Below are 27,284 nucleotides of genomic sequence, written 5' to 3'. Positions count from 1 at the left end.
TGAAAAAGAAAAATGAGAGCATCTCAATAAGTGAGCATCTCAATAAGTGACCAATCAGGAAAAGAAGTTTGAGGGAAGCCAAGAGAAGGGAGTGGTAGGGCTGAGGAAGTGGAGGGTCCTGTTAGAATAAGAGCAAAAGACCATCAGTGTGGCTTAGTGGAAAGAGCATGGGCTTGGGAATCAGAGGTAGTGGGTTCTAATCCTGGCTCCACCACTTGTCTGCTATGTGACCTTGGGCAAGCCACTTAACTTCTCTGGGCCTCAGTTCCCTCATCTGTAAATTGGGGATTAAGACTGTGAGCCCCACATGGGACAACCTGCTTACCTTGTATCTACTCCAGCACTTAAAATAGTGGTCGGCACATAGTAAGCACTTAACAAATGCCATTATTATTATTATTATCAGCAGTGCCAACCTACTTTAGGCCAATGGTCAAAGCACGCTAATATTCTGTTTCCGAAAAGAGCAACTACCACAATGGAGCAGGAGAAACAGAAGGTTGGAGGGAAGGAACAGAAAAGGAGAAGGATGTGGATGGTGAAAAGCTAAGAGGAAAACTGAGTTGGAAAGAGTAGGAAAGGGCTGGAGAACAGAGAGATAAAGTGGTGTTAGAATTGATAGATTAAAACCTGGGAAGTTTCACAGGTATTTTTTTGAGAGGTATTTATTAAACACTATTTTCCAAGCACTGTACTAAAAAATAATACAGCTCAGTCACAGTCCCTGGACCGCATGGGGCTCACAGGCTAGAGAGAAGGAAGAAGAAGTGAAGAAGCCTAGTGGATAGAGCATGAGTCTGGGAGTTAGAAGGACCTGGGTTCTAATCCCTGCTCCACTACTTGTCTGCTGTGTGACCTATGCAACAGTTCTCTCATCTGGAAAATGGGATTAATTCTGTAAACCCCATGTGGGACATGGACTGTGTCCAACCTGATTACCTTATATTTACCCCAGCACTTAATACAGTGCCTGCCTGGCACATAGTAAGCACTTAACAAATACCATAAAAAAGTGTTTAATTGCCTTTTAAAAGATGAGGAAACTGAGGCACAGAGAAGTTAAGAGACTTGTTCAAAGTCACACAGCAGGAAAGTGATGGAACTGGGATGAGAACTTGTGTTTCCTGATTCCCAATCCTGTGTTCTTTCCCCTGGGCCATGCTGTTTCTCTACTGGCTAGTTTTTCCACTATTTAAAATTCTACCCATTTAGAATGCTCCAGTAGTGTATTAGATGTGGTCCAGCTCAGAGAGGAGAGGGCAACTTGGCCTTAAGATTCTTTTTTATGGTATTTAAGTGCTTACTATGTTCCAGGCACTGTACTAAGCACTGGGATAGATACAAGATATTCAGGTGGGACAGCCCCTATCCCACATAGGACTCACAGTCTTCATCCCCATATTAGAGATGAGGTAACTGAGTCACAGAGAAGTAAAATGACTTGCCCGAGGTCACATAGCAGAGAGGAGGCAGAGACATGATTAGAATTGTGTCCTCTGACTCCCAGGCTCATGCTCTTTCCGCTAGGTCACGCTGCTTCTCATCCCTCGTGGAAAAATACTTCCAAGCCTCTCTGAATAAAATGTAGTCGTAGCTTTTTTCCTGAATTTTTCAGAGCAAGATTGGAGCAAGGGTAAATAGTGAACCTATGGAATTCCAGAGGTTTAAGCGAAATACTAGCATTGAAGTTTAAGAAACACAAGGCAGCTTTGTGACCAGCAATAACCTTGGAGCCAACTTCACAATACTGTTATTACTAATCTCTACTTGGGCCGCACTCTCCTTAAAGCTGATGGGAATTCTTCTTGATTCAAGCCTGCAGAATCAGGCCCCTTGGGAGTTGGCAAACCACAATAGACGTCATCAAGTCTCTTATGCTTGGGGATATATATCCTGATCACTGTAGGGGTCAGGAAAGCATTGCACAATAGTCTGAATAGAAAGTAATGGGGCTTTATCTTTCTTTGAACTTCGGTCATGTCAGCACAGGCAGACCGTGTCACGGTTCTGGACCGTAATTTATGGTTAGAATGGTGAATCCCTTCGAATGACCAAACTGCACCAGGCACACAGCCGGAACACGGCCTCCTGACTGATAATTATGGTCCACGGGAGCGACACGGCCCACAGTTTTCACTGTGCCAATCTAGACTGGGGAATTATCAATTTTGGGAAAACAAGGGACCTGACTAGGGGAAACAGTAGTAAGAAGACAAACTTCAGAGAGGGGTGTTGTTCAGTTTAAGATGGAAATATATGCTGTTACCCACTTGCACTGTTCTTTGGCAAAGCGAAGGTCAACAGGGTGTCTCTCTCAAAGAAAGGAATAATAGGTCACCAGCGAGGGAAAGGCTAGGGAAATTGACTGCCTGATGGTTAAAGGCATTATAAAGGGGAGAGAAATTGTCAGCAACAAGAGAAAAATGCCTAGTGTGAAGACAGTGGTATTCTTATAATCACTTCTCTCTCCTTGACCTGGCAAATATACATCCCAGATTCCCAGATTCCTTCCATTCTTACTGCAGGATTTTGGCATTTGCAACTTTTCCGGGAATGTTGCAGCATGATCTAAGGGCAGTTTTCTAAACCAAAGAACAGTTTGGCAGCAATGACAAACCTCGGTATGCATAATGATTAGAACAAAGTAATTTAGCCTTTATTCATGCAAGAATCTATGAAAGCAACTACATTAAGCAAGAAAAATGAATTTGCCAACCTTTCTTTAAGGGGGTTTGAAGAGGCGGTGCTGTCTTAGTTTTAGCTAACTGTACAAATGAAAAAGCGGGTACATGTTTTGGTAATGGTTAGAAGTGGTCTGTTAATCTGAATTTCACAGGTATACATCTGGGGGATTAATATTTCCTTGTACTGTTTTTGCTCTGAAGTCAAAGCATTCATTTCTTAAATTATGGGATGTACTTGAAGTACACTGGGGAATTGTTTTACTCCTCTATTTCTTAAGACAGTTCAGTCGTGATTTTTTCTTCATTATGTATGAAATGTAAATACGGTTTTGTTTAGTAGCTTGGCCTAGTGGAAAGAGCGTGGGCCTGGGAATCAGAGGACCTGGGTTCTAATCCTACTCTGTCAATCGTTTGCTGTGTGACCTTGGGCAAGACACTTAACTCCTGTGTGCCTCAGTTTACTCAACTGAAAAATGGAGATTACATACCTGTTCGCCCTTCTACTTAGGCTTTGAGCCTTATGCAAGACAGGGACTGTATCCACCCTAATTAACATGTACCTACCCCAGCGCTTAGAACAGTGTTTGTCACATAGTAAGTGCTTAACAAATACCATTTTAAAAAATCATTTGTATTGAAACTCCTAACCTTATAAATGTCTAACATTTGGTTCTCCAAGTACTTTCTTTTCTTGTCGAGGCTGATGTATCTATAAGGTTGGTTGAGTAAAACTATGCCAAAATGTGAATGAAATAAGTTAGGACCTCCGAAGCAGCACAGGAAAAACAGGATGAAAAATGTACCTTTGAGAGATGGAAAAATGGGATTCAGTCATTTTTATTTTATCATGAACATCGTGACCAAAAATGTAGATGAGAGTAGAAATTAGGACCGATTTGGAAAAACACATCTCAGTAAAGCTCTTGCAGGGCAGCTTAATCACAGCAATTATTCTAATAATAAAAAATGAATAATGCTTCACATCATCAGAGTACATTTCAATATGCCTTAGCTGCATGACTTCCCAAAACTTTGTGAAGATGATCAAGATGTGGGCGGTAGATGTAATGGATCAAAAACTGACCTGGTAGTTTGACCTATCAATCCCCTGGACAAATCTTATAGTATCTCAGGGAAGTAGGGTCAGCTGAGTTCAAAGGGAAGGAGGAATATTTTCCTCAACCCCATGAAAAGCTGAACAAGGCTGTCCTTAACCAGCTACCGTTACTGCCAGACCTGTTCCTCTTCATTTCCCCGTCTCCGTCTCAGCTTCCAAACTAGCGCTCTTCAGACCACAGGCTGTGCTGCTCACCCATGTGCGTGCGAGGTTTTTTTTTACCTTTTTTAAAAATGGTATTTGTTATGTACTTTCTCTGTGTCAAACACTGTTCTGAGCACTGGGATAGTTACAAATTAGGTCAGACACAGTCCCTGTCCTGCATGGGGTTCACAGTCTGAGTAGGAAGGGAGAATAGGTATTTGATCCCCATTTTGCAGTTGAGGAAACTGAAGTTCAGAGAAGTTAATAATAATGTTGGTATTTGTTAAGCGCTTACTATGTGCCGAGCACTGTTCTAAGCGCTGGGGTAAACACAGGGGAATCAGGTTGTCCCACGTGGGGCTCACAGTCTTAATCCCCATTTTACAGATGAGGGAACTGAGGCCCAGAGAAGTGAAGTGACTTGCCCACAGTCACACAGCTGACAAGTGGCAGAGCTGGGATTCGAACTCATGAGCCCTGACTCCAAAGCCCGTGCTCTTTCCACTGCGCCACGCTGCTTCTCGTTAAGTAACTTGCCCAAGGCCACACAGCAAGCAATTGCCAGAGCTAGGATTAGAGCCAGGTCCTCTGACTCCCAGGACTGTGTTCTTGTCAGTAGTCCATGCTACTTCTACGCTGTCACTCACTCTACCCTCACAGCCAGCCCTACTGGGAACTGTTAGCTTTCCCGTCCTCCTGCAGAACAGCCCATTGAACACCCTTCAGGCTGAGCCACAGTACGCAGGGCTATGGGGATGAATTGTTGGCCAGTGTCAGTGCCAGCTCACCTGAAGACAGACCCCTCCTCTGCCTTTGACCACTGCAAAGCAAGTTATTCCTGAGGAGGCCCCAGGCATATGGAGTCATGGGCTACAGTACAATCTGGAGTGTCTCCAGGAGGGCCAGTTCTTGGTCAGCCTTTATCTGGAGGAGTCTGATAGGTCGGTCAAATCCATACGAAGATATTCAAAGTCAGCAGGTCTCTAATAATAATAATAATAATTTTGGTATTTGTTCAGCGCTTACTATGTGCCGAGCACTGTTCTAAGCACTGGGGTAGACAGAGGGGAATCAGGATGTCCCACGTGTGGCTCACAGTCAATCCCCATGTTCCAGATGAGGTAACTGAGGCACAGAGAAGTGAAGTGACTTGCCCACAGTCACACAGCTGACAAGTGGCAGAGCTGGGATTCGAACTCATGACCTCTGACTCCAAAGCCCCTGCTCTTTCCACTGAGCCACGCTGCTTCTCTAAGGGTCTAAGGGTCTATAGTCAAGGGTCTCACCCTAGGTTAGCTTGAAAACCCTGAGGGAGGCCAAAAATGCGCCCAGCCTCCTAAAGGACCACCAGCTCCCTGGGAGAATCAGGCTTTGAACTGCGCCCCTAGAAGTTGCTTGGAAAGGACACAAGAGTAGTTCTGGGAGGACCCTGTGGCCTGCCATATATCTGACTGAGCTACTACCTTGCCCCTCGATGCAGCATTGGATACACCTGAGTGGTATTTCCTGGTATCTATGCTTCCTACCACCCCTGATGGCTGATAAAATGTCACATGGCTACTCCATGACTCCTCAGAGCTCCAAATCCCTCCAGCTGAAAAGGAGGCCATTGTTGGTCACCACCTCTTGGGGATATTGTGGATAGTACCTTAATGTTTTGAGAATATTTACAGAGAATGGAAAGAGAAATTCCACATAAATACAAAGTTCCTAAGGTGAAGAGTGCGCTTTGTGATTTTTTTCCCTCTCTGTAGAAGGAAAAAATGTCCATAGCACTAGAGAACCAATTGGTCAATTAGTTCTTCCAGTAAGCTAAATGGTACCCTGGAAGAGTCATATTTCCTCATATTAATTAAAAAAACTCCTCTTAGAAGTGGGGAGATTAAAGAACAAAGAAATGAACAAGCTTTCACAGGCACCAAGCGGTAAGGTTCAATCACTCATATTTATTGGACGCTTATTGTGTTCAGAGCACTGTATTAAACACTTGCGAGAGTACAATGTAACAGAATTAGCAGACACTTTCCCTGCCCATAACATGTTCACAGTCTAAAGGGGAAGACAGACATTAACATGAATAAATAATTTATATTATATAACTTAAAGATATGTACAGAAGTGTTGTGGGGTTGGGGGTAGGGCAAGTATGAAGCGTCCAAAAAACACAGATTGAGGTGCATAGTGCAGAAGGGAGAGGGAGCCAGGGAAGAGAGCTCTTAATTGGGGAAGGTCTCTTGGAGAGGATGCAACCTTAGTAATGTTTTCAAGGAGGAGAGAGTGGTGGTCTGGCATACGTGGATGGAGAGGGAGTTCCAGGCTAGGGGGATGACATGGGAAAGTTGAACTAAGAAAATTTCTAGAAGTGTTCAGCTTGAATCTTTTGGATAGTTTCCTAGATAGCTTTCTTTCCTAAATTCCTACATTAGCCTGGCAATAGTTGTTTTATTCAGATCTTCCCTGGAAGGATAGTTGAGTCTAATCAGCAATCAGCAATTCTCCTTTTGTATTGGGATTTCCTCTTTTATCAGATTAACCTATTTCCTTGAAGCATGCATAATTATATTATTAGTGGTGCATGGAGAATCAATCAGTTAATCAGTGGTATTTATTGAGAGCTTACTTAGTGAATACAGAGCATTATTACTTGGCAGAGCATAGTAGTATTAGCCTTGAAACACACCTTCTGATCCTGTCTTTCCAAAACATGACTTTCCCATGTCCATCTCATTGATTTCCTCTCCAAAATTTACTCAGTTGTACTCAGTGGAGAAATTCTTAATGTTTAGTAACTTCATAGAGAAGCAACATAGTCTAGAGGGAAAGAACACAGAACTGGAAGTCAGGGGTCCTGAGTACGAAGACTGACTCCTTCACTTGTCTGCTAGGAGACCTTGGGCCAGTCACTTTATTTATCTGTGCCTCAGTTTCCTCACTGGCAAAAATGGAGATTATATACCTGTTCTTCTCCCCACCACCTCAGACTGTGAATCCCATGTGGAACAGCAAAGACTGTGTTTAATCTCCTTATCTTGTGTCTACCCCAGAGTTTAATACAGTATTTGGCACATAGCAAGCACTTAAATGCCACAATCATTATTAATAACATTTTAACCCCAGCAATTCTGTTGTTAGGACCTTGACACTGATTTTCCTCATTCTGGCTAGAGTCTGAGTGATCCTTTTTGTCCCATGATCCTGAGTATATCCACACTGTGTAGAAGCAGTGTGGTCTAATGGAGAGAGCAGGGGCCTGGGATTCAGAGGACCTGGGTTCTAATTTTGACTCTGCCACTTGTCTGCTTTTTGACGTTGCTCAAGTCACTTACCTTCTCTATGGCTCAGTTTCCTCATTTGTTTCCTCATTTTGTTTGCTTTTTTTATGGCATTTGTTAAGCACTTACTACATGCCAGTCACTGTATTAAGCAGTGAGGTAGATACAAGCTACTCAGGTTGGGTACATTCCATGTTACTCATGGGGCTCACCGTCTTAATGCCCATTTTACGATGAGATAACTGAGGCACAGAGAAGTGAAGTGACTTGCCCAAGGTCACAAAACACATAAGTGGTGATGTAGGATATAAAAACAGGTCCTCTGACTCCCAAGCCTAAGCCTGATTTGGGATAAGCCTCTCTCTTTATCTTACCTTAGTACTTTCACTTGTAAACTAGCAATGATCTTTCTTCCAGACTAGCATGAACGCTCTAATAATCATAGTAATTGTGGTATTTGTTAAGTTTTTACTTTGTGACAGGCACTGAACTAAATGTTGGGACAGATACAAGTTAATCAGATCAGACAGAATTCCCTTCCCACAAGGGCTCATAGTCTAAATAGGAGGGGGAACAGGTATTTAACCACCACTTTGCAGATGAGGGAACTTAAGCACAGCAAGATTAAATGACTTGTCCAAAGTTCACACAGCAGGTAAATGGCTGAGCTGGAATTAGAACCCAGATCCTCCGACTTCCAGGCCCATGCTCTTTCCACGAAGCCATGCTGCTTCTCAAGTAGTTGGTTTTTTTAAAATGCCCTTAGCGAAGTGAAACATATAAATGACTTCTATCCTTCTTTTAAAGCATGTGGTGATTTAAGAACATGGGATCGTTGTAGGGAAAAGGTGTCGTGACTGTGGGAGTGACTGGTGTGAATTTACAAATTCTTTGCATCATGCTGTCCCACAAAGGTGAACTCACACTCCCTTCCAAATTAGGGAGAATCAAGTTGATCACATTTCACATTTCCTGGTATGAGAGTGAATGACTTTGCAAACTGTGTAAAAATAAAACCATAGAATGTTACCACTATAGAAAACCAGATCATATCATTGCCTGCTAGAAATGTTGTTTTCTTCAGGCCACATCTCTGCATCTAAGTGGCAGAAAGCAGCTGGGGCCCAGATTTGTCTGTCCTCACACACTGGGAATCATGAAAAAGAGAGTCCCCAGCAAGTTTTTTAAAAACAAGAAACACTTATGAATTGTTCATATAGTTAGAAAAGACACTGAATACAGCTGGGACTGCCTTATTGACAGCAGTCTTTGCCATATGGTGCTCAGAGGAAAATTTTTGTCCAGGAAGCTTTTCTTCCATTTTCATATCCAGTAGATTCCACTCATTAGTTCCACATCCTCATTTTTGGGGTCTACAGGCCCAAGAATTTAGGTCAGGGGAAGCTAAGTTTTGACCACAATTATGTATGAGCATCAGAGATGCAGTAATATGCTTTAAGATTTTCCCATTGCTTCCCAGCCGTAGTTCTGGCCTACCTTCCAAAGAAACTTCAAACTCCAGGCATCCAGGGTGGGTTCGCGTCAGCATGTTTTCCGTGGGGAAGTACTAAGTCACACTAATAGTACTATACAGTTATTTGATTTGAAGACTCTACTGGGATGCTGAAAAAAGATCAACAAATAGAGTTTTTAATCATTCAACTAGAGAATACCCAAATCCTGAGAAAATTTTTGCAGGAAATTTTGATCCTGAGAATTCTCCCTCCTACATGAGAATTTACCTTCAAACTTTCTGGATAAACAGAACTATGGTAGATAAATTGAAAGTAACTGGATGATAACTCTGCAGTAGACAAAAGTGTCTGAGTATGAATATTCGTCTGAGTATTTGTGTCTGAGAAGCAGCGTTGCCTAATGGATAGAGCTCGGGCCTGGGAATCAGGAGGACAGGGATTCTAATCCCGGCTCCTCCACCTGTGTGACTTTGGGCAAAGTAACATCACTTTTCTTTGCCTCAGTTATCTCATCTATAAAATGGGGATTAAGCCTGTGAGCCCCAGGTGGGACATGGATTGTGTCCAATCTAATTAGCTTGTATCTCCCCCAGGGATTAGTATAGTGCACTTAACAAATACCATTAAAAAAAAAAAAGCTAAACTCAAATAAGATGGAGGATTGAGTAACTATCTAGTTGATCTATCAACCAGTGGTATTTATTGAGCACTTACTAAGTGCTCATGAATATACAGGATCAGTTTTCCTTTGGGCGAGGTGTGGTTTAACTTATTTGTTAAGCACTTTGTGTCCAGTACTGTTCTAAGTGCTGGGGTAGATACAAGTTAATCAGGTCGGACACAGTCCATGTCCCACATGGAACTCACAGTCCAAGTAGGAAGTATACACAATCCCTGGCGTCAAGGAACTGACAGGTAATGGGAATTAGCTTCACTCAGACAACCAAACAACATAAATGAAATGAAGAATGAATTAATCCATCTGGGCCCTAGGTTACCTGATTTGATGTCTCCGGAGCATATCAGGTAATAGTTTAGTCCTCCATTTCAAATGGGCAATGCAGATCTAGCCTTTGGCTCAAAATTTGCAAAGTGTTGAGAAGCCCAAAAGACAGTCGTGCTGAAGAATAAGTGTAGCAATGACCCTCAGAGTACTATTTTTCTTTCCTGTCCCTTTGACTTCTCTGTCATATTTAATCATTTTACCAGTCAGAGGGCACATCTCCATAAGAGAGTAACAGCTTCAGTCTGGAAGTCTGTAAATCAAATCATATTCTTCTGCCCTTTGCTCCATCCTACCAACAAAGATGCTACAGTCACAGTGTTGCTGATAAAACATAGCTAGAAATGGATGAGACAGAACAGAATCCAGGCTATCTTCTCCAGAACCATGTGTAGTCTATGATGCCATCAGAATTAAAGACCTATTTCTGCCAGAAAAGCTAGCTGCTTACAAGAGAGCATTATAGAAGATGTCCTCTTGAGGGGAGAAGGTGGTAGGGCTGCACTTTCCTTGTTTTCACATATAGGGGAACTATAGTCATCACCCAAGTAAGATACACTACACCGTAACATGAAAGTGCCTGACTGTTGAGCACAGCGTTTAAATGAACAAACGCAAGGAAAGGTGCTTGGAAATGTGCTCACTGAAAAATATATGTATTTCATTTTAAACCAGGGAAATGGAAAGTTTACACTCTTCATCACCCCAGAAGAGAAGCATTTCATATTTCCCATTACCAAAAATGAAAAGAGATGTGCCATTATCAAGGTTTTCATTGCAACTTATCTAATTTCCAACAAAATGAGCACACTGGGCCTTTCTGCCTCCCTATAGTGATTGCTACCTTTATGCCCCATTTATTCTTCCCATATTAAGCTTTCTAGGAAGGAGTGACTGGAGGTCTACTAATTTGCCAATTTGCTTGAAGCATAGTGTTCATCATCCAGAAGGAAAGAGGGGAAAATCTGCCTGGATTTACGGATAATATCTGTGCTAAATTAAAAGACCCGTCAGCACCAAACCAAAACAGCCTCAGCCTCGATTCTACTGGCTTTAGACGTCAAGGAGGTCCTCCAGGAGAGAAAGGCGGGAAAGCACCAGCCCCTCGGCTGTGGTTTGCGTTGGGCTGAGAACACACTGGGCACTCTTGATTGTAAGCCCGCTGTGGGCAGGGAATGTATCTGATAAATGGTACTCTTCCAAGCACAGACTACAGTACTCTGCACACAATAAGCGCTCAATTAATACAATCGATTGATCTGGGGCATCTCCCAGGGGTGGAAGCTGCTTTTCTTCCATTGAGTAACAGTGACTAGGATAAACCGAAGGGGTGCTGCAGGCTAGAAAGGGAAGAGGAGCTAGAGTTTGGATGAGAAAATGACTGAGAATGAACTAGCAACTGATCCACAGGGTTAGTGAGGAAAGGTGCAGCCCCTTCTCTGGAGGATAAGGCCATGTACACATGTGACTCATCTTTTATGGGATGAGTGGTGCCACATTCACTGCACTAACAATAACAATAATAGTAATAATAATAATAGTTACAGAACTGGTTAAGTGCTTACTATGTTCCAGGAATCGTATAAAGTGCTGGGAGGACACGAGCAAATCGGGTTGAAGACGGTTCCTGTACCACATTGGGCTCACAGTCTTAATCCCCATTTTACAGATGAGGAAATGAGTCACAGAGAAGTGGAGTGACTTCACACAGCAGACAGTGGCCTGAACAGATGAAATGGGAGACTAGGGGACCTATGTCATTGAACAGTCTCGTGTTCACCATATTGTAAGCTTCTTGAGAGCAGAGATATTGTCTACCTACTCTGTTGTATTTTCCCAAGCAGTACGGTGCTCTACCAAATCCACTGTACTGTACTCTCCTAACAACCAGTCAATCCATGGAATAAATTGAGTGTATACTGTATGCAGAGCACTGCACTAAACACTTGGGAGAGTACAATATAACAGAGTTGGTAGACATGTTCCCTGCCGACAGAGAATTAAGCCCTTAGTATAGTGTTCTGCAAACCATAGGCACTCAGTAAATGCCACTGAGTTACTGCTCTGCACATGGAAGCAGCATGGCATAGTGGATAGAACACAGGCCTGGAAGTCAGACAGTCATGGGTTCTAATCCTCACTCCACCACTTGTCTGCTTTGGGCAAGTCACTTCACTTCTCTGTGCCTCTGTTACCTCATCTGTAAAATGTAGATTGAAACTATGAGCCCCACGTCAGACAATTAGCTTCTATCTACCCAGCTTTGGCATATAGTAAGTGACTAACAAATGCCATAATTATTGTTGTTATGCTAAGTGTTCAATAAATATATAAATATAAACATCATATGATATCACCACTAAGAGAGTTTGCAGAAAGCAACAAAACAGACTGAGCCTTGTCATCAAATGGACCTGTCACAGAATATCTCTGCATGTCTGCAGTGAGAGATACATGCGAAATGTGTGAATGTTTAAATCAGGTAATTGTGCAGAGCTCTTCCTTCCCTCTTAGCTCTTCCCTCTAATTGCACATTATTTTCACTCCCTCTGACAGGAACTATAGGTGTTTCTAAGCTCCAGAATAACAGTTGACTTTAGTTTGATAAGTTCCAGACAATGGGAAAAACAAGCTACAGGAACTCCCTGTTAGCAATTAGAAACAGACTCTCTTATTTATTCCAGGTGTTCTTGTTTAGTTAGCAGGCATACATTTTTAGCATACATACATGCTGCCATTTCAACTTCTTGCTCCCAGCTAGACTTTCCTTCTTATTCAAGTGAGTCCGCTCCTTGATATCCTCTTCGGGATCCTTTGAACAAATAATTTCTAAGATCTGCATAATCAGAGTTCTCCTGCTGGAAGTTCTTGTGCATCTTTTCCAGGAGACAGCCCACTTGGAGATTACTGGCCTCTATGAACTCCATGAATTACCCTTTAATTTTGTTTTTATCTCGTTACCTCCGTGGAATCATCTGGTCAACATTCATTCTATGGCAGAGTGGAATCTCACTGATAGAACTGGAGATTGCCTACCTGCATGCACGGCCTGTTTTGCAGACCTTTTATTAAATTAAATGAAGGTGTCAATCATGACTGGTCATATTTCCCCATGATGAGATCAAAGAGGAAGAGGCAACTTCTCTATATGCCACCTTCTCTGAAAAGAGTTCACCACAGTGCTACAAGGAGAGGAACAATGTTTTGCTAAATTTCAGTCCGATTTGGCTGGGCCATTTCAAAACAACCAAACCATCGTGGAGATTTAAAAACCACACGGTTAATATTCATCCCCAGAGTGCTTTTAGACTTTAATTACCTTCTGACATAGAAGCTAAAGCACAAAAGGAAGCAAATGTTTTAAGGAAAACATAGAGCAGGGTCAGTGTCTTAACTACCCCTGAATAAATTGAGAAGCACCATGGCCTAGTGGATAGACCACAGGCCTGGGACTCAGAAGGACATGGGTTCTAATCCTGCCTCCACCACTTGTCTGCTCTGTAACCTCAGGCAAGCCTCTTCATTTCTCTGTGCCTCAGTTACTTCATCTGTAAAATGAGGCTTAAGATTGTGAACACCATGTGGGACAGGGATTGTGTCCAACCTGATTAACTGGTTTCTACCTCAGTGGGTCATACAGTGTGTAGCACATAGTAAGGACTTAACAAATACCATTTAAAAAAATCGTATAGCCCAGTGGCAACTGTACGAGAAGAGAAGCCGGGGGCGGGAGGGGATGGTGTCTACTGTGGCCCTCTGCCCTCTCAATTGTGACCCTAGAATTGGTCGCAATGCAGAAACTCTTCCTTTCCCCAACTTTAAAAAAAATTTTGTTCTTTCCTAAACCCCTAGACAGAGAAAAGTGAAATGGAAAACATCTAATTTGTTATAGATCATCAAAATTAAACTCTAAGGAGCCCCAAAGGGCTGCTTTGCGCAGACCCTCTACTACCTTAAGGCCATTGGTGGCTTAACCCCTGACTCTTCTTTTTCCCGAACCGTAAAGTATTCCTAATTCTTAGAGCAGGACACTTTGGGGAATTGGGTAGTTTTGCTGGGAGGAACTGAAATGATTGGGGTTTATTGCTTTTTTGTGGCTCCAGCCTGGTATGACAGAACAGTCCCTATCCATAGCTGGTGTGGAAGAAGCGGGAGCCACCTAACATGTGGTAGTGATCTATGATAATGTTCAGAAGGGGTAGTTTTGTGTTGCAGTCTGTAAATAGCAGTTATATTGTGAACATTTTATATCCTTATTGGCTACTGGGAAATGGTAGGTTAAGAAATAAAAGAAGTGTCAATGTTTCTGAAGGGAAAATTTGAAGAAATGCCAAGATTTATCTCATAGAGCAGATGCCGATTTAAATCATCCCCCCGCAGCCAAACTTAGTTTGCCATTCCCTTTGGGCGCACATCAATATACGTCAGGGGAAAATGAACCCAAGTTTGCTTTCTCTTTCCCACCACCTATTTTCTTTCATTGACTTTGGGTTGTTTGATAGTGACAATTTCTCCTTATCACATTACTTTGTCTAATTTGATTTTTCTTTATACTTACGGTGAAGGGCAAAGATCTCACTCAGGGAGTCTGGGACATTTCATTGATTTTGCCTGGGTGTTCCCTCCTATAATTTCTTTGTGGTCTTCTTAGACTGAACCAATTCCTAGCAGTTTCCAGAATTCGTGCCAAAAAATAGGAGCCAATTTCAAGCCTCCTTTGGGACATGGCATCCAACCCTGGGCACCACAGTTCTACAAAGAGTCCTGGCAAATTAAAGAGGGTACAGATAAGGATGCCTGAAGGGGTGATTGTTTTAAAGCTGACATGTTGGTTGATTCTAGAGAAAAAATGGCAGAACGGGTACTAGGGAGACTTGATCTCTATCTGATCAAGGATGCTATTACAAAAGACACCAAAGCAAATCATTTCCATGGTGGACAGAATGAGAAGTACTGGAATCAGTGGAAATCAAGTTTCAAATCAAGGAAAGCTCTATAGTAAATAATAATAATAATAACGGTATCTAGTACTTACTATGTGTCAAGGCACTATTCTAAGCCTCTGGGATAAATGTAAGTTAATCAATTTGGACACAATCCTTTTCCCACAAGGAGCTCACAGTCTAAGAGGGAGAACAGGTATTGACTCCCCATTTTACACTTGAGGCAACTGAGGACCAGAGAAGTTAATGACTTGTCCAAGGCCACGTAGCAGATAAGTGGCAGAGCTGGGATTAGAACCCAGGTTCTCCGACTCCCAGGTCCATGCTCTTTCCACTAGGCCATGCTGCTTCACATCTCTAGGAACAGTTCAGACAGTAAAACAAGTCATCCATATAAATGTGAAACAGCCATCAGTAGAAAATGTCCACACTCAAACCATTAGAAATACCAGTGGCACGATGATGATTCATTTTCAAAGGAGCTTTCATTAGGAACACTTTTATTACATTATTTAATGGAGGAGCCCAGGCCTAAGAGTCAGAAGAACTGGGTTCTAATCCCAGCTCTGCCACTGTCGTGCTCTGTGACTTTGGGCAAGTCACCTAACTTCTCTGTACCTCAGTTACTTCATCTGTAAAATGGGGATTGAGTCGTGAGCCCTGTGAGAGTCAAGGACTATATTCATATCTACCCCAGTGCTTAGTACACACAGTAAGCACTTAATAAATACCATAAAAATGCATAAAGGTGGAATCAATAACCCATGAGGATGTGCTTTAAGTTGTCTCCTCTTGGTTTAACTTGAAACTAAGAGTTCATTCCTCCAGGTGTAGAGCTGGGGCTCAGCCTAATGGTGACTATAGCACCTTACCTGACTTGCAGTTTCAAACAATTCCTGTACTCTCCCATTAAATCCCTCTACATTAAGCAAAAACAACTCACCGTTGCTGTCAGTGCTGTCCACCAGCCCTATCCTTCTTACTTATCTGCTCTCTTCACCTATCACTCCTCAGTCTATGCTCAATACTCCACCCAAGTGAAACTTCTTGCTGCATCTTGATTCTTCAAACTCAACCCTGTGTGCATGCTTTTCCTCCTTCCTGAGACTCTCACCTTCTTCAAATCTGCCAGACCATAAATCTTCCTATCTTCAAAGCCCTCCTAAATTCCCACTTCCTTCAGAAGGCATTCCTGATTAATCTTCTTCTCTCCAGGTTATATTCCCTTCCACTCCCACCTCAGCAGTTATGCAATCACAATCATATGTAGCACTTATGTAAATATTGATTCATATATGGTATTTAAGCATGTATTCATTCACTTAAGTTCACATTTACTTAGATATTCCATTCTCTTATAATAACTAGGTCTATCTTTTTTCCCTCCTACATGTAAATAATTTTGTGTTGTCATGGTCTTCCTGTTAGATTATGACTTTCTTAAGGGGAAGGGGTTATGTGTACTCTCTCAGATACTTAACATAATGTTTCCCCTTCTGTAAAATGAGGACTTGTTCTCCCTTCCTGGGACAGCAACAGTGTCTGATTAACTTGTATCTACCCCAGGGCTTAGCACAGTGCTTGGCACATAGAACATAGGAAACATCATCATTTCTGTGCATAACAGATGCTTGATCAATAACTTTATTGACTAATTGAAAATGACAACAGGATCTCCTCCTTCAAGTAGTGTGCCCTAATCTGGCTTTCAAAGGAGGGCTCGTTCAATCTGCCAATCAATGGTGCTTATGGAGTGTTTACTGTGTGCAGAGCACTGTACTAAGGGCTAAGGAGAATGCAATATGGTATAGTTGGTAGTAACAATCTCTGCCCACAAGGAATTTATAGTGTTGGGGTTGGGGGTAGCGGGGGGAGAGACAGACATTAAAATGAATTTCAGATAGGGGAAGCAGCTGAGGATAAGGATACATACATAAGTACTTGGGGCTGGGACTGGAGTATCAAAGTGTTTAGGGGGCACAGAGCTGAGTGCACAGGTAACACAGAGAGGAGGGCGAATAGGGCGGGGAAATGGGGTTTTGCCAAGGAAAGCTTCTTGAAGGGGATATGACTTTAGTAGGACTTTGAAGATGGGGGGAGTGATAATCTGTCAGATATGAAGGAGGGGGGAGTTCCAGGCCAGAGGGAGAACATGGACAAGGGGTCAGCAGTGAGACAGACAAGAATGTGATACAATGAGGAGGTTGGTGTTAGAAGAGAGGTGTACAGACTGGATTAGTAGGAGATTAGGGAAGTAAGATAGGAGGGAGAGAGCTGACTGCCTTAGAGTCGATGACAAGGAGTTTCCATTTGATATGAAAGTGGATGGGCAACCACTGAAGGTTTCTGAGTAGTGGGGAGATATGAACTGAACATTTTTTCAGAGCAATGATTTGGGCTGGAAAGTGAAGAATGGACTGGAGAGGGGAGAGACAGGAGGCAGGGAAACAGAATTGTTTAGTGAAATAGCATGGGCTTGGGAGTCAGAGAACCTGGGTTCCCTCCTCTGCTAACTGCCTGCCGTGTGACCTTGGGTAAGTCACTTTGACTCCACCGCCTGTCAGCTGTGTGACTTTGGGCAAATCACTTAACTTTTCTATGCCTCAGTTACCTCATCTGTCAAATGGGGATTAAAACTGTGAGCCCCACGTGGGACAACCTGATCACCTTGTATCCCCCCAGCACTTAGAACAGTGCTTTGTGCAGAGTAAGCCCTTAACAAATACCATCATTATGCTTATCATTAATTTATCTGTGCCTCAGGTTCCTCATCTGTAAAAAGGGAATTCAATGGCTGTTCTCCCTCCAACTTAGACTGTGAATCCCATGGAGGACAGAGACTGTTCATTCTGATCAACTTGTATCTACCCCAGGATTTAGAACAGTGCTTGATGCATACTAAAGTGCTTAACAAATACCATAATGAAAACAAGGAGGCTGATGCGGTAGTCAAGATAGGATGTAAGTGCTTGGATCAGCATGGTAGCGGTTTGGATGGAAAGTAAGGGACAGATTTTAGCGATGTTGTGAAGGTAGAACTGACAAGATTTAGTGACGGAATGAATATGAGGGTTGAATGAGAGAGATGAGTTGAGGACGATGCCGAGGTTATGGCCTTGTGAGACAGGGAGTGAAGATAGTGTTGTCTACAGTGATGGGAAAGTCTCGGGGAGGACAGAGAAAGGGTTGGGAAGATGATGATTTCTGTTTTGAACATGTTAAGTTTGAGGTGTTGGAGGAATATCCAAGTAGAAAGGCCCTGAAGATAAGAGGAAATGAGAGACTGGCAGAGGAGAGAGATCAGGGCTGGAGAGGTCAATTTGGAAATCATCTGAGTAGAGATGGTAGTTGAAGACGTAAGACAGAATGAGTTCTCCAAGAGAGCAGATGGAGAGGGAGAATCCATCAATTTTTTCTAATAGTATTCATTTAGTATTTACTTCAAACCAAGCTCTGTATTAATGTGGCCTAGTGGAGAAAACATGGGTTTGAAAGTCAGAAGGACCTGAATTCTAAATGTGGCTCCACCACTTGTCCACTGTGTGACCTTGGGCAAGTCATTTAACTTCACTGGGCCTCATAAAATGGAGATTAAGACTGTAAGTCCTATTTGAGATGTGGACTGTGTCCAACCTGATCAACTTGTATGTACCCCAGCACTTCGTACAGTGCCTGGCACACTTAACACATAACAATTACAATTTAAAAAATGAAAGAGTAGCGGGGTAGATACAAGCTAATCAGGTTTGACATAGTACATGTCCCACATAGGGCTTACAGTATTAATCATCATTTTTACAGATGAGGCACTGAGCCACAGAGAAGTTAAGTGATTTGCCCAAGGTCACACAGCAGACAAGTGGCAAGACCAGAATTAGAACCCAGGTTCTCTGACTCCCAGGCCCATGCTCTATCCACTAGGCCATGCTGATTGCCAATTTATCAATCAATGGTATTCACTGAGCCTTTAATGTGTGCAGAATATTGTGGTATGCATTTGAGAGAATACAATAGAAAGAGTAGATATGATCCTTGCCCTCAAAGAGTTTATAATCTAGTGGAATTCTAATTCTAGAAATCCTCCTCCCTTATTAAAACATCCCCATTTGACCTATTTCTTCGGCTTCCCCTGCATAGATTGTAGATACCAAGACTACCTGCTTGAAAAATTGGAATTTTTAGTCTCCCAGGTTTCAGGCCCTAGGAAAAATAGTATTGCTTCCCCCTGGGTCCAGTCCAGTCAATCAGTCGATCAATCAATGGTTTTTATTGAGCACTTACTTGGTGCAGAGCACTGTACTAAGTGATTGGGAGAGCACAATACATCAGAATTAGCAGACACATTCCCTACCCATAATGAGCTTACAGTCTAGAGAGGAGCTTTACAGTCCAGTCTGTGATTCTATTTTTTTTTTTTTGAGGGAGTCTGTTGGGGTGGTGAAGGAGGAGACAAGAGGAAAGATAACCCTAGGGAACAAAATAATAGGAAAGAGGAAAATCAGGTGAAGAAAATGAAGGCTCTTGGTCAGTATTTCACAGCCATTGTGTTCAGGGACTAATTTGTTGGGGGAAGGACTACTGGAGGCAGTAGATTTGGCACTGACTAGGGAAACTGAGAGCCAGGAAAGAGGACTCATGCCTGCCTTCTTTCTTTGAAGAAAGAAAGAAAGTAATGAGAAAGGGAAAGAGAAACTTGCAGTGAAAACCAGAGCACTAGGTTAATGAAGGCCATGCAGGCATCGTTCAACTGCAAAGTTACATATAATGTGCTTCCTCCACTGTCCGCCATGCACTGCTTCTGCATAAGCTGTGTCCTCTGTGTAGTTTGAGTCAATGGGATATTTTAAAGAGCTGTTTGGAGGCACCTTTGTTGTGAAATCAGAACTGTGGATCTGTCAGTTCGTTTGCTTTCTTTTTCACCCCATAATTCTCCGCTCCAAGGCCAGTCCCCAACCCCCATTTTCCTCGTGTCTGGGAAAACATTCACTGACTCCTAAAGGGCTCTGTGAATAAATTGATCTACCAGCTTGCTGGCATTGCTCTCTGGTATTATTTAATCCCTGCAATATTGCATTTCTGTTTTTCAAGTAAAACTGGATGCATTATTTAGGGTTTTTTTAACTGAGCAGCATTCTCCAAGAACAAGTAACTAAAATCAGTGGTGGTTCCAAAGGTGAGTTCAGCAGAACTTGAAAAGTTTTCAAGCTCATTGGAATGACTTTTGTCATTATTATTTGCCATGCTTTAAGGTTGTGTGTGTGTGTGTGTTAATATTAAGGAAATGGAAGGGAAGGATTAGTGAGTTGTATTTTGGATCTATCTTGATGAATTGAAGAAATAGTAGTAGTAAGAGTATTTATTGAACACTTACTGTGTGCAGAACACTATACTATGCTCTGGGAGAAAATACATAGGTGAGAATTAATCATGGTTCCTGTCCCTTGTGGCCCTCACGGTCTAAGAGTTGAAGTGGGAAGGAGGGATTGGAGACAGGCACGTCAGGAATGATAAATACCCAAACACAAACAAATACACAAAATTGGCTCAAGTCTTCAGTACAAAGAAACATTTAAAAGATAAAAGAGTACCCAAAATGTCCATTCAAGATCATTCTTGGTGGTGTGAGCTTTTGGGAAAATGTCATCTTGGTGATATCCAATTAATGTTTTCCATATCTTGTTAGGAAGACAAGAGAAAGCAGTAATTTTGGCAGATACTGATATAGTTAGAGATCAATCACCATTTTAATATGGGATTAATTTTGCCTGGCACTCCATTGGGTGTTGAACCTGTAAGTCAGACCATGATAGACCCTCTAGTAGAAGTAGAAATAATAGTAATTAGTAAGTGTTTACAATGTGCGAAGTGCTGTACTAAGCACTGGGAAAGATGCACAAGTGGGAATTAGACCTGGTCCCTGGCACCTCAGGGAGCTCACAATCTAAAAATATAGAGACACATGAAGAGAGAATCTTAAGTGAACCCTTTGAAGATCCGGTGAAACAAGCAGACCCCAAATTACCTTCTTTCTAATCCTCCTCCTGACCTCATCCTTTCTCTTACTCATCTATCTTCAGTCTTCTATAACTGAAACCATTTTCGACGATACTATCTGACCCCCATCCTACGATAAAGAGCTGATGTTGAAAATGCAAATTGATTCACTGACACAAACGGGGAGACAAGGTATGGTGGACTGAAGTTAGTGGAAACTCTGTGATCCCCTAGATCAGATGTTGTCCCTTCACATCTTTATCTGAATGCCTGTATGCACTGTCCTTTAGCAAAACCAATGGGGCTACTTATAGTCCAGTCACATGTCTTGTTTGAGGAAGTGTACTATTAGGATAAACACAGTAGTCCCCCTTGATGACTACCAGTGGCATGCAAAAGATGGTGGTGGTGGTTCTGGGGGCAAATGGCCCTTTTGGCCCAGTGGTTGAATTGGCCCTGGGCACAACTAATTCATCCCATTCTTTTTTACTGGGAAAGCACCTCATTCAAGAAGCACCATTCCCTCTCTTCACAATTTAGAAGCCGACACTACTCTAAAATGAACTAGGACATTTTGGGAATGGCAGACTCTATGTGGCCCCTCTGGTACCTTCAAATCAGTGATGCCTTAATTTTGGAAATTAACTTTGAAACAGCCACAAGAAAAAGAAGACACCTTTACCTTCGGAGCAATTATAGTTAGTTGAAGGGCAGTTTCCTTCTGTTATCTAATAAAAATAATAATAATGGTGATATTTGTTAAGTGCTTTCTATTTACCAAGAACTATGCAAGTCCTGGGTTAGATTTAGAATAATCATATCAGGCAAAGCCCTGATCCCATATAGGGCTGGAAGACTAAAGGGGAAGGAGAACATATTTAATCCCCATTTTACAGATGAGGAAAGTGAAGCACAGGTAAGTTGAGGGACTTGCTCAAGGACATGCAAAGGAGGCAAGTGGACAAACTCTGACTAGAACCCGGGTCTCCTGACTCCCAGGTTTGAGTTCTATTCACTAGGCTGTGATGTTTCACACCCTCTTATCTCTATTCTTCCCAGATTCTTTCTGGATTTCCTCAGCCCCTCTCTGCCCTGCACTGTAGATTCAAGTCAGTCAATGCCAAAGTCTCTTCTTCCTAGGCCATCTCCACTCAGCCAGACTGTCCTTCTAAATTACAGCTCCTCATTGGGCCCATTCTCTTCCTTCTACTGATCCGCTTCCTCCGTGAAGTGCTCCAAAGGCTAGAGGGTTGGTTTGTTTCTCAAAACCTGCCTAGTGCCTGAAGCACCCATAACCTAAGGCCCTTCAGAATCAAGAAACTAGAAGCTAGCCATTGGTCATAGAAATTAAAGACCCCCTGAGACTGAAAGGTTGGATTCAGACATGCCTAAAAAGCATTTGGGTGTATTTGAAGCTTATATGAACCATCTCAATCTCTTAGTTCAGTAAAGTTGAGCCAGGAATCTCACAAACCAGGCTTTCTCACAAGATTTCCTGTACTTCCTGTTTCTGGGTAAGCCAGAAATACCATAAGAATGGGTTTCTTGTGGAATTTTTTTAATTAGAGCCCTGGATGAAGGATACCCATTTTTTTTTAAATTAGGATAATGTTTGTTAACCCTGAAATGATTTTTGGTTCTTCACTGGGGTGAAAAATCAGAGCTCATTCTTATATTATCCCAACTGTCTCAACTATCCTGACAAAAAAAAAACCCTCATCTTTAATGATCTGTAAATTCACAATTCATCCAAGATGTTTGTTATTAGGAAGTGGTTGAAACAATTAAAAGGAGTACAATGGAAATTATATAACCTTGGGGAAAAGAGAAAACAGTCCTTGTGCACATGTGTAACCACAGATTGTATGGTTATATTAGTAGCGTGTGTGGCATATTATATCATATATTGTTTTCTTTGTTCTTATCCTCTTTGTCTGAGGGTCAGGATATCCTGGTGTTAAGTGGTGATGCAAAATAACTGAAGTAAAATTCAAACAGTAGAACCCTTAGCAATCTCTTCAGTTGTTATTGTCAGGGAAGTGCCAAACTGTGGAATGAGTTGAAGAACCTATTTAGGAATGATTCAAATAAATGCAGTTGGGCTAAAGCACAACAACCCATTTTTCAGGACACTAATGTCCCCAAGATAATTAGTAATCGTGGTATTTGTTTAGCATCTGCTGTGTGTCGAGCAGTGTAATAAGCACTGGGTTAAATACAAGATAATCAAGTTGGACACAGTCCCTGTCCACAGGCAGCTCACAGTCTAAGTAGGAAGGACAACGCCTAATGAATTCCCGCTTTGCAGATGAGGAAACTGGGGCACAGAGAAGTTAAGTGACACTCTCAAGGTCACACAGCAGGCAAGTGGTAGATCTGGGATCAGAACCCAGGCATGTGCCCTTTCCACTAAACCACACTGCTTCTCAAAGTCAGCTAAAAATGGTGGTATTTGTTAAGTGGTTACTATTTGCCAAGCACTGATACACGGTAATCAGGTTGTCCCACATGGGGCTCACACTCTTAATCCCCATTTTACAGATGAGGTAACTGCGGCACAGAGAAGTGAAGTGACTTGCCCAAAGTCACACAGCTGACAAGTGGTGAAGTCAGTATTAGAACTAACGACCTCTGATTCCCAAGCCCGTGCTCTTTCCGCTAAGCCACTCTGCTTCCCTATCCCACACAGGGCTCAAACTTAGAATAGGTACTTTATCCCCATTTTACAGATAAGGAATTGTGGCCCAGAGAGGTTAAATGACTTATCCAGGTCACACAGCAGGCAAGTGATGGAGATGGGATAAGAACCCATGTTTTCTGGACTGAACTCTTCCTAACAGGCCATGATGCATTTCAGATGTGAATGGAAACTCTCAGGTTTTATCGGAGACTTGAGACTAGCCAGCCCAGGAACCAAGCTCATTTTTTTTTATGGCATTTGTTGAACACTTACTGTGTGCCAGGCACTGTACTAAGCGCTGCGGTAGATACAAGATAGGTTGGACACAATCCCTTTCCCACGTGGAGCTCACAGTCTTAATCCCCATTTTACAGATGAGGGAACTGAGACACAGAGAAGTAAAGTGATTTGCCCCAGGGTCACACAGCAGGCAACTGGCAGAAAGGGGATTAGAACCCAGTTCCTTTGAATCCCAGGCCTGTACTCTAATGCACTAGGCCATGCTACTTCTCACTAGACCACGCTGCTTCTCCATTAGCCTTGGGAGGAATTTCCCCTATCACCCCCATGGCGTGGGCACCTATGCTTTGGGGGTTTGCATTCATTCTTCCGTTCTTACTCAAGGATATGAATTTCTAGGCTGTTTGCATACAATCTATATCACTTGAATCTTCTCCTATGAGGAAAGATGCAGAATGCTTGTCTGTATACTTTTCCACCTGGAATATCCAGCCATCCCTGATTTCAATCAGGAAAAGCCAAGCCTACTAAGTTGTGGTTTAATGATATTTAAAAAAATAGTGTATATAAATTAGTATATATTATAATTTTTTGAAGAAAAAAGGTGGGAGTAAGGTACACCCTACAGCCATCTCCCTCCCCAGTTTTCTCCTCCACCTCTAAAGTAGCATCAAATGATCATCTGACAAACCAACCCTGCAAGGAATGTAGATCAGGAGCGACAGATTGTTTATCAGCAAAATAAAGTGCCAAGCCAAATAAAGCATTTTGCAATGCGGAGATTTGAGAAGGGGAGCAAGGAGGGATGGCTGTAACTCCCTGCAGGAAAGCAAGGACTATCCGCGAGAATGCTTGAGTTCAAAATGTTCCCCTACATCCTATTTGCTGGCAGAAGTGCCAAATACAATAAAGCTTCATCTCTGTGTTGGCCAGGGCATTTCAAAACACCTCCAGGGGTGTGTTCCCTTTTTATATTGGTTTGGACTACCAGGGTTGGCACGGAATAGTCATCTTCTAGCTATAAAGCCATGGACATGGCTAGCTAGCCCCCCTCGGTTGCCCTCAGATGAACTGCTCCCCGTTGGAGCCCAGTATCTTAGTAGACCAAGCCCTGAGGCAAAATTGCTACTTCCCGGGAAAAATAATTTTCTTCGAGTTCTTTTTCTCCTGTCCCCTATCAGGTGCCTTGGACTCCTTATTACTATTTTTTCTTCGAGAAATGGATTAAGGAAAAAATAAAAAAAATTCTGAACCATTTGTTCAGATTACACAATGGCCCGGGACTTATGCATGCAGATCTTGAGGGTTTCCTAATGCACTTTCTTTCCCAGTTAGCTTTGGAATGTGAATCAATGTTCCTTCCCTTTCCAGCTGAAGGGCAGTTGAGGTTACAAAGGGGTTTGACTAATAGGCCAAAAAAACCCTTTAGGTTTGCTGAGAACCAAATGACAGAGAAGGGAAGAAGGGGGTGGTGGAGGAAGAGGGGCGGGGAGGGGGAGGAGGAAGTGTATTTAATTGCGTTACTGTGGATAAATTCAAACAGCTTTCTTAATATCTTCATCATAATGCAGTCATTAGTGGAAGGCAGAAATGGCCCGCTGCCAGGCCATCCAGAGAGGCAGCTGTGAACGGGTTCTCTGGGCTACTCCAGCTCCTTGCTGCTTACCACAGGCTCCTCTAGGCTGCAGGGCATGATTTTGGTGAAGCTTTTCTCTTTCAGAAGCCGGCCGCCGTTCCCCCCCACCCCCAGTAGTTTCTGATAGCGACTCTCTGTGGTCAGGTTGTGGGGCAGAGGGATAAAGCGGCATTTCCCCCGAAGCCTCTGGAGAGTGACAGCTAGTTGGTGATACCTGGCAAGAATCAAACCAGAATAAAGGAAGAGCAGATGAAGGGAGAAAAAGAGAGGGATATAGGGGAGAAACGGGAACAGAGTCGTTAATCCTCGACGGTGGGAGTTTTTTGGAGGAGGTTGGTTGTTGGTTTTTTTTTGTTGGGTTGGTTTTTTTTTTTTTTGCCATCATTCCAGCTGTAACCTGGGATTAATTAAGTGTTGTGAACTCAGTGCCTGAGAGAGGGGGGGTAAAAAAAACCGCACTCTATCTCTGAGGAAGGAGAAGTACAGTAAACTGTTTCAGATCACTCACCAGTGAGAAATCTTGGGAAGCAAATCTCTCCTCCGTGTTTGTCCAGAGGCTAAACCTGGAGAAGCTGGAGATGATTTTTCTTGTGTTCGTTTTCCCCTGCCTGTGAGGAATTTCCCCTCTGGTAGCACCAGCAGCGGCGGCGGCAGCAGCAGCAGCACTTCTGGAGGAACGGGGCAGGATGCCTGTGCTAGATCGGTTTTTTAACTCAGCCGAGCTGGGCAGAAGGTGGACGGCAGGGGAAAGGTTGCTGCCCTCTTCCCTGGGCAGCCTGCCGGACTGTCAGCAGGGACCCCTATCCTGGTACTTACCAGAGATGATCAGGATGGTAAAGCTCGTGTGGAAATCAAAAAGCGAACTGCAGGGGACCAGACCACAAGGGCTCCTGGAGAGCGAAGATGCTCTGAACAGCTTCTCAGGTAAGGTAAATGTGTGGCGGAAAAGTTGACAGCCCTGGGCTGGGTCAGCTTCCCTCCGCTTCCCCGATGGGGGAATCGAGCCACTGGAATGGCGAGAGAAAGCGGGACGAAACGTGGAGCCTGGGGTTCTGACAGCTGGGAAATAATTGATGACACACTCTATTACTGAAATGCATTGCGAGGAAGGAGAGCGAGAGAGAGAGAGGTTTAAGGTGGTTTCTGAGAGAACTGGGGGATTTTTTGAAAGGGTTTTATTTGGCTAAAGGGTGCATTTCACTGTTGCTCTCTAGAACCACAGGGGTTTGTAATGATATCTCCCCTGAGGTTGAGTCATGGCTGAAATCCCTTTTCGTAAACTTGAGCAAGTTGCTTGGGGTCTTTGCCTCCGTTTCCCACTCCGAAAGGAGAATACCAGCAACCTTCCTTTTACGTGCCATCAGGAAAAATCCATTGATAACGGGGGAAAGTGCTCGAGAGGGAAAGGCTGTTAGAGCGTCGTCTCGTGTGATTCCTCTGGGGCTTGGGACCTTAGTGTGGACTGGGTAGTATTTTCATTAGACGCATTAACACCCATGAGGATTGTTTTGAAGTGGATCTTTTGAAGAATCAGTACGGCTCTATGAACGGTTCCTGTCAGCTGTGAATTATGAAACCAACTGTAAGAGTCTGATTCCTTATGTGAGAGATTTGACACGCACGCACACACACATGCTCACAGGTGGAGGGAAATGGAGGAGTGGGCTTGGGTGGGCGGCCAGGAGGGGAGGATGAAGGGGAGATAACCGACACAAGAAGGAAAGATGTGAGTGTGTGTTCCTTTGGCTGGTCTAGGGTGTTCAGTGCTGACAGGCAGTTAGGCTGAGGGGTGAAAGATACTGGGCTAAGCAGCCTGGGGTCTTCCTTCTCTTATTGGGGAAAACGGGGAAATGAAAATGCAGAGACTTTTGACTCATTTTCTTCGCAAATCAAAAGCATTAGACCAACTCTCAAGAAAATACCAATGCCACCTTCTCTCTTCAGTGACCCAAGAACCATTTGCAATAGCGTGAAATTAGAAGAATCTGAGAGAAAGTCAACTGTTTGGGATACAGGAAAGATCAGGAAACAAGCATACACTAGTTCTGAAGTCAGTGGAAAAAACGTAGTCCATGGTTAAGAAGGAGAAGGAAGCC

General features: G+C 43.0%; 1 protein-coding gene across 3 annotated transcripts in view; it reads left to right on the top strand.

The window, feature by feature from the left end:
- Positions 1 to 27,284, top strand: part of PDE7B (phosphodiesterase 7B) — a 471,343-nt gene that overhangs the window by 260,057 nt on the left and 184,002 nt on the right. Inside the window, exon 1 of one of the 3 annotated variants that reach the window (XM_016228527.3) lies at positions 25,137 to 26,112. The exons of the other annotated variants lie outside the window; for them this stretch is intronic. Within the exon in view, the coding sequence (XP_016084013.2) occupies positions 25,875 to 26,112 (238 nt within the window). The 5' untranslated portion in view covers positions 25,137 to 25,874. Of the gene's footprint in view, positions 1 to 25,136; positions 26,113 to 27,284 lie in introns of those variants that run through there. 3 annotated transcript variants of the gene reach the window in all.

The sequence above is a fragment of the Ornithorhynchus anatinus genome, chromosome 2, assembly GCF_004115215.2.
Source record: "Ornithorhynchus anatinus isolate Pmale09 chromosome 2, mOrnAna1.pri.v4, whole genome shotgun sequence".
NCBI classification, from domain to species: Eukaryota; Metazoa; Chordata; class Mammalia; order Monotremata; family Ornithorhynchidae; genus Ornithorhynchus; species Ornithorhynchus anatinus.
The sequence above is the reverse complement of the archived record's forward strand: the minus strand, read 5'-3'. Positions and strand labels throughout refer to the sequence as shown.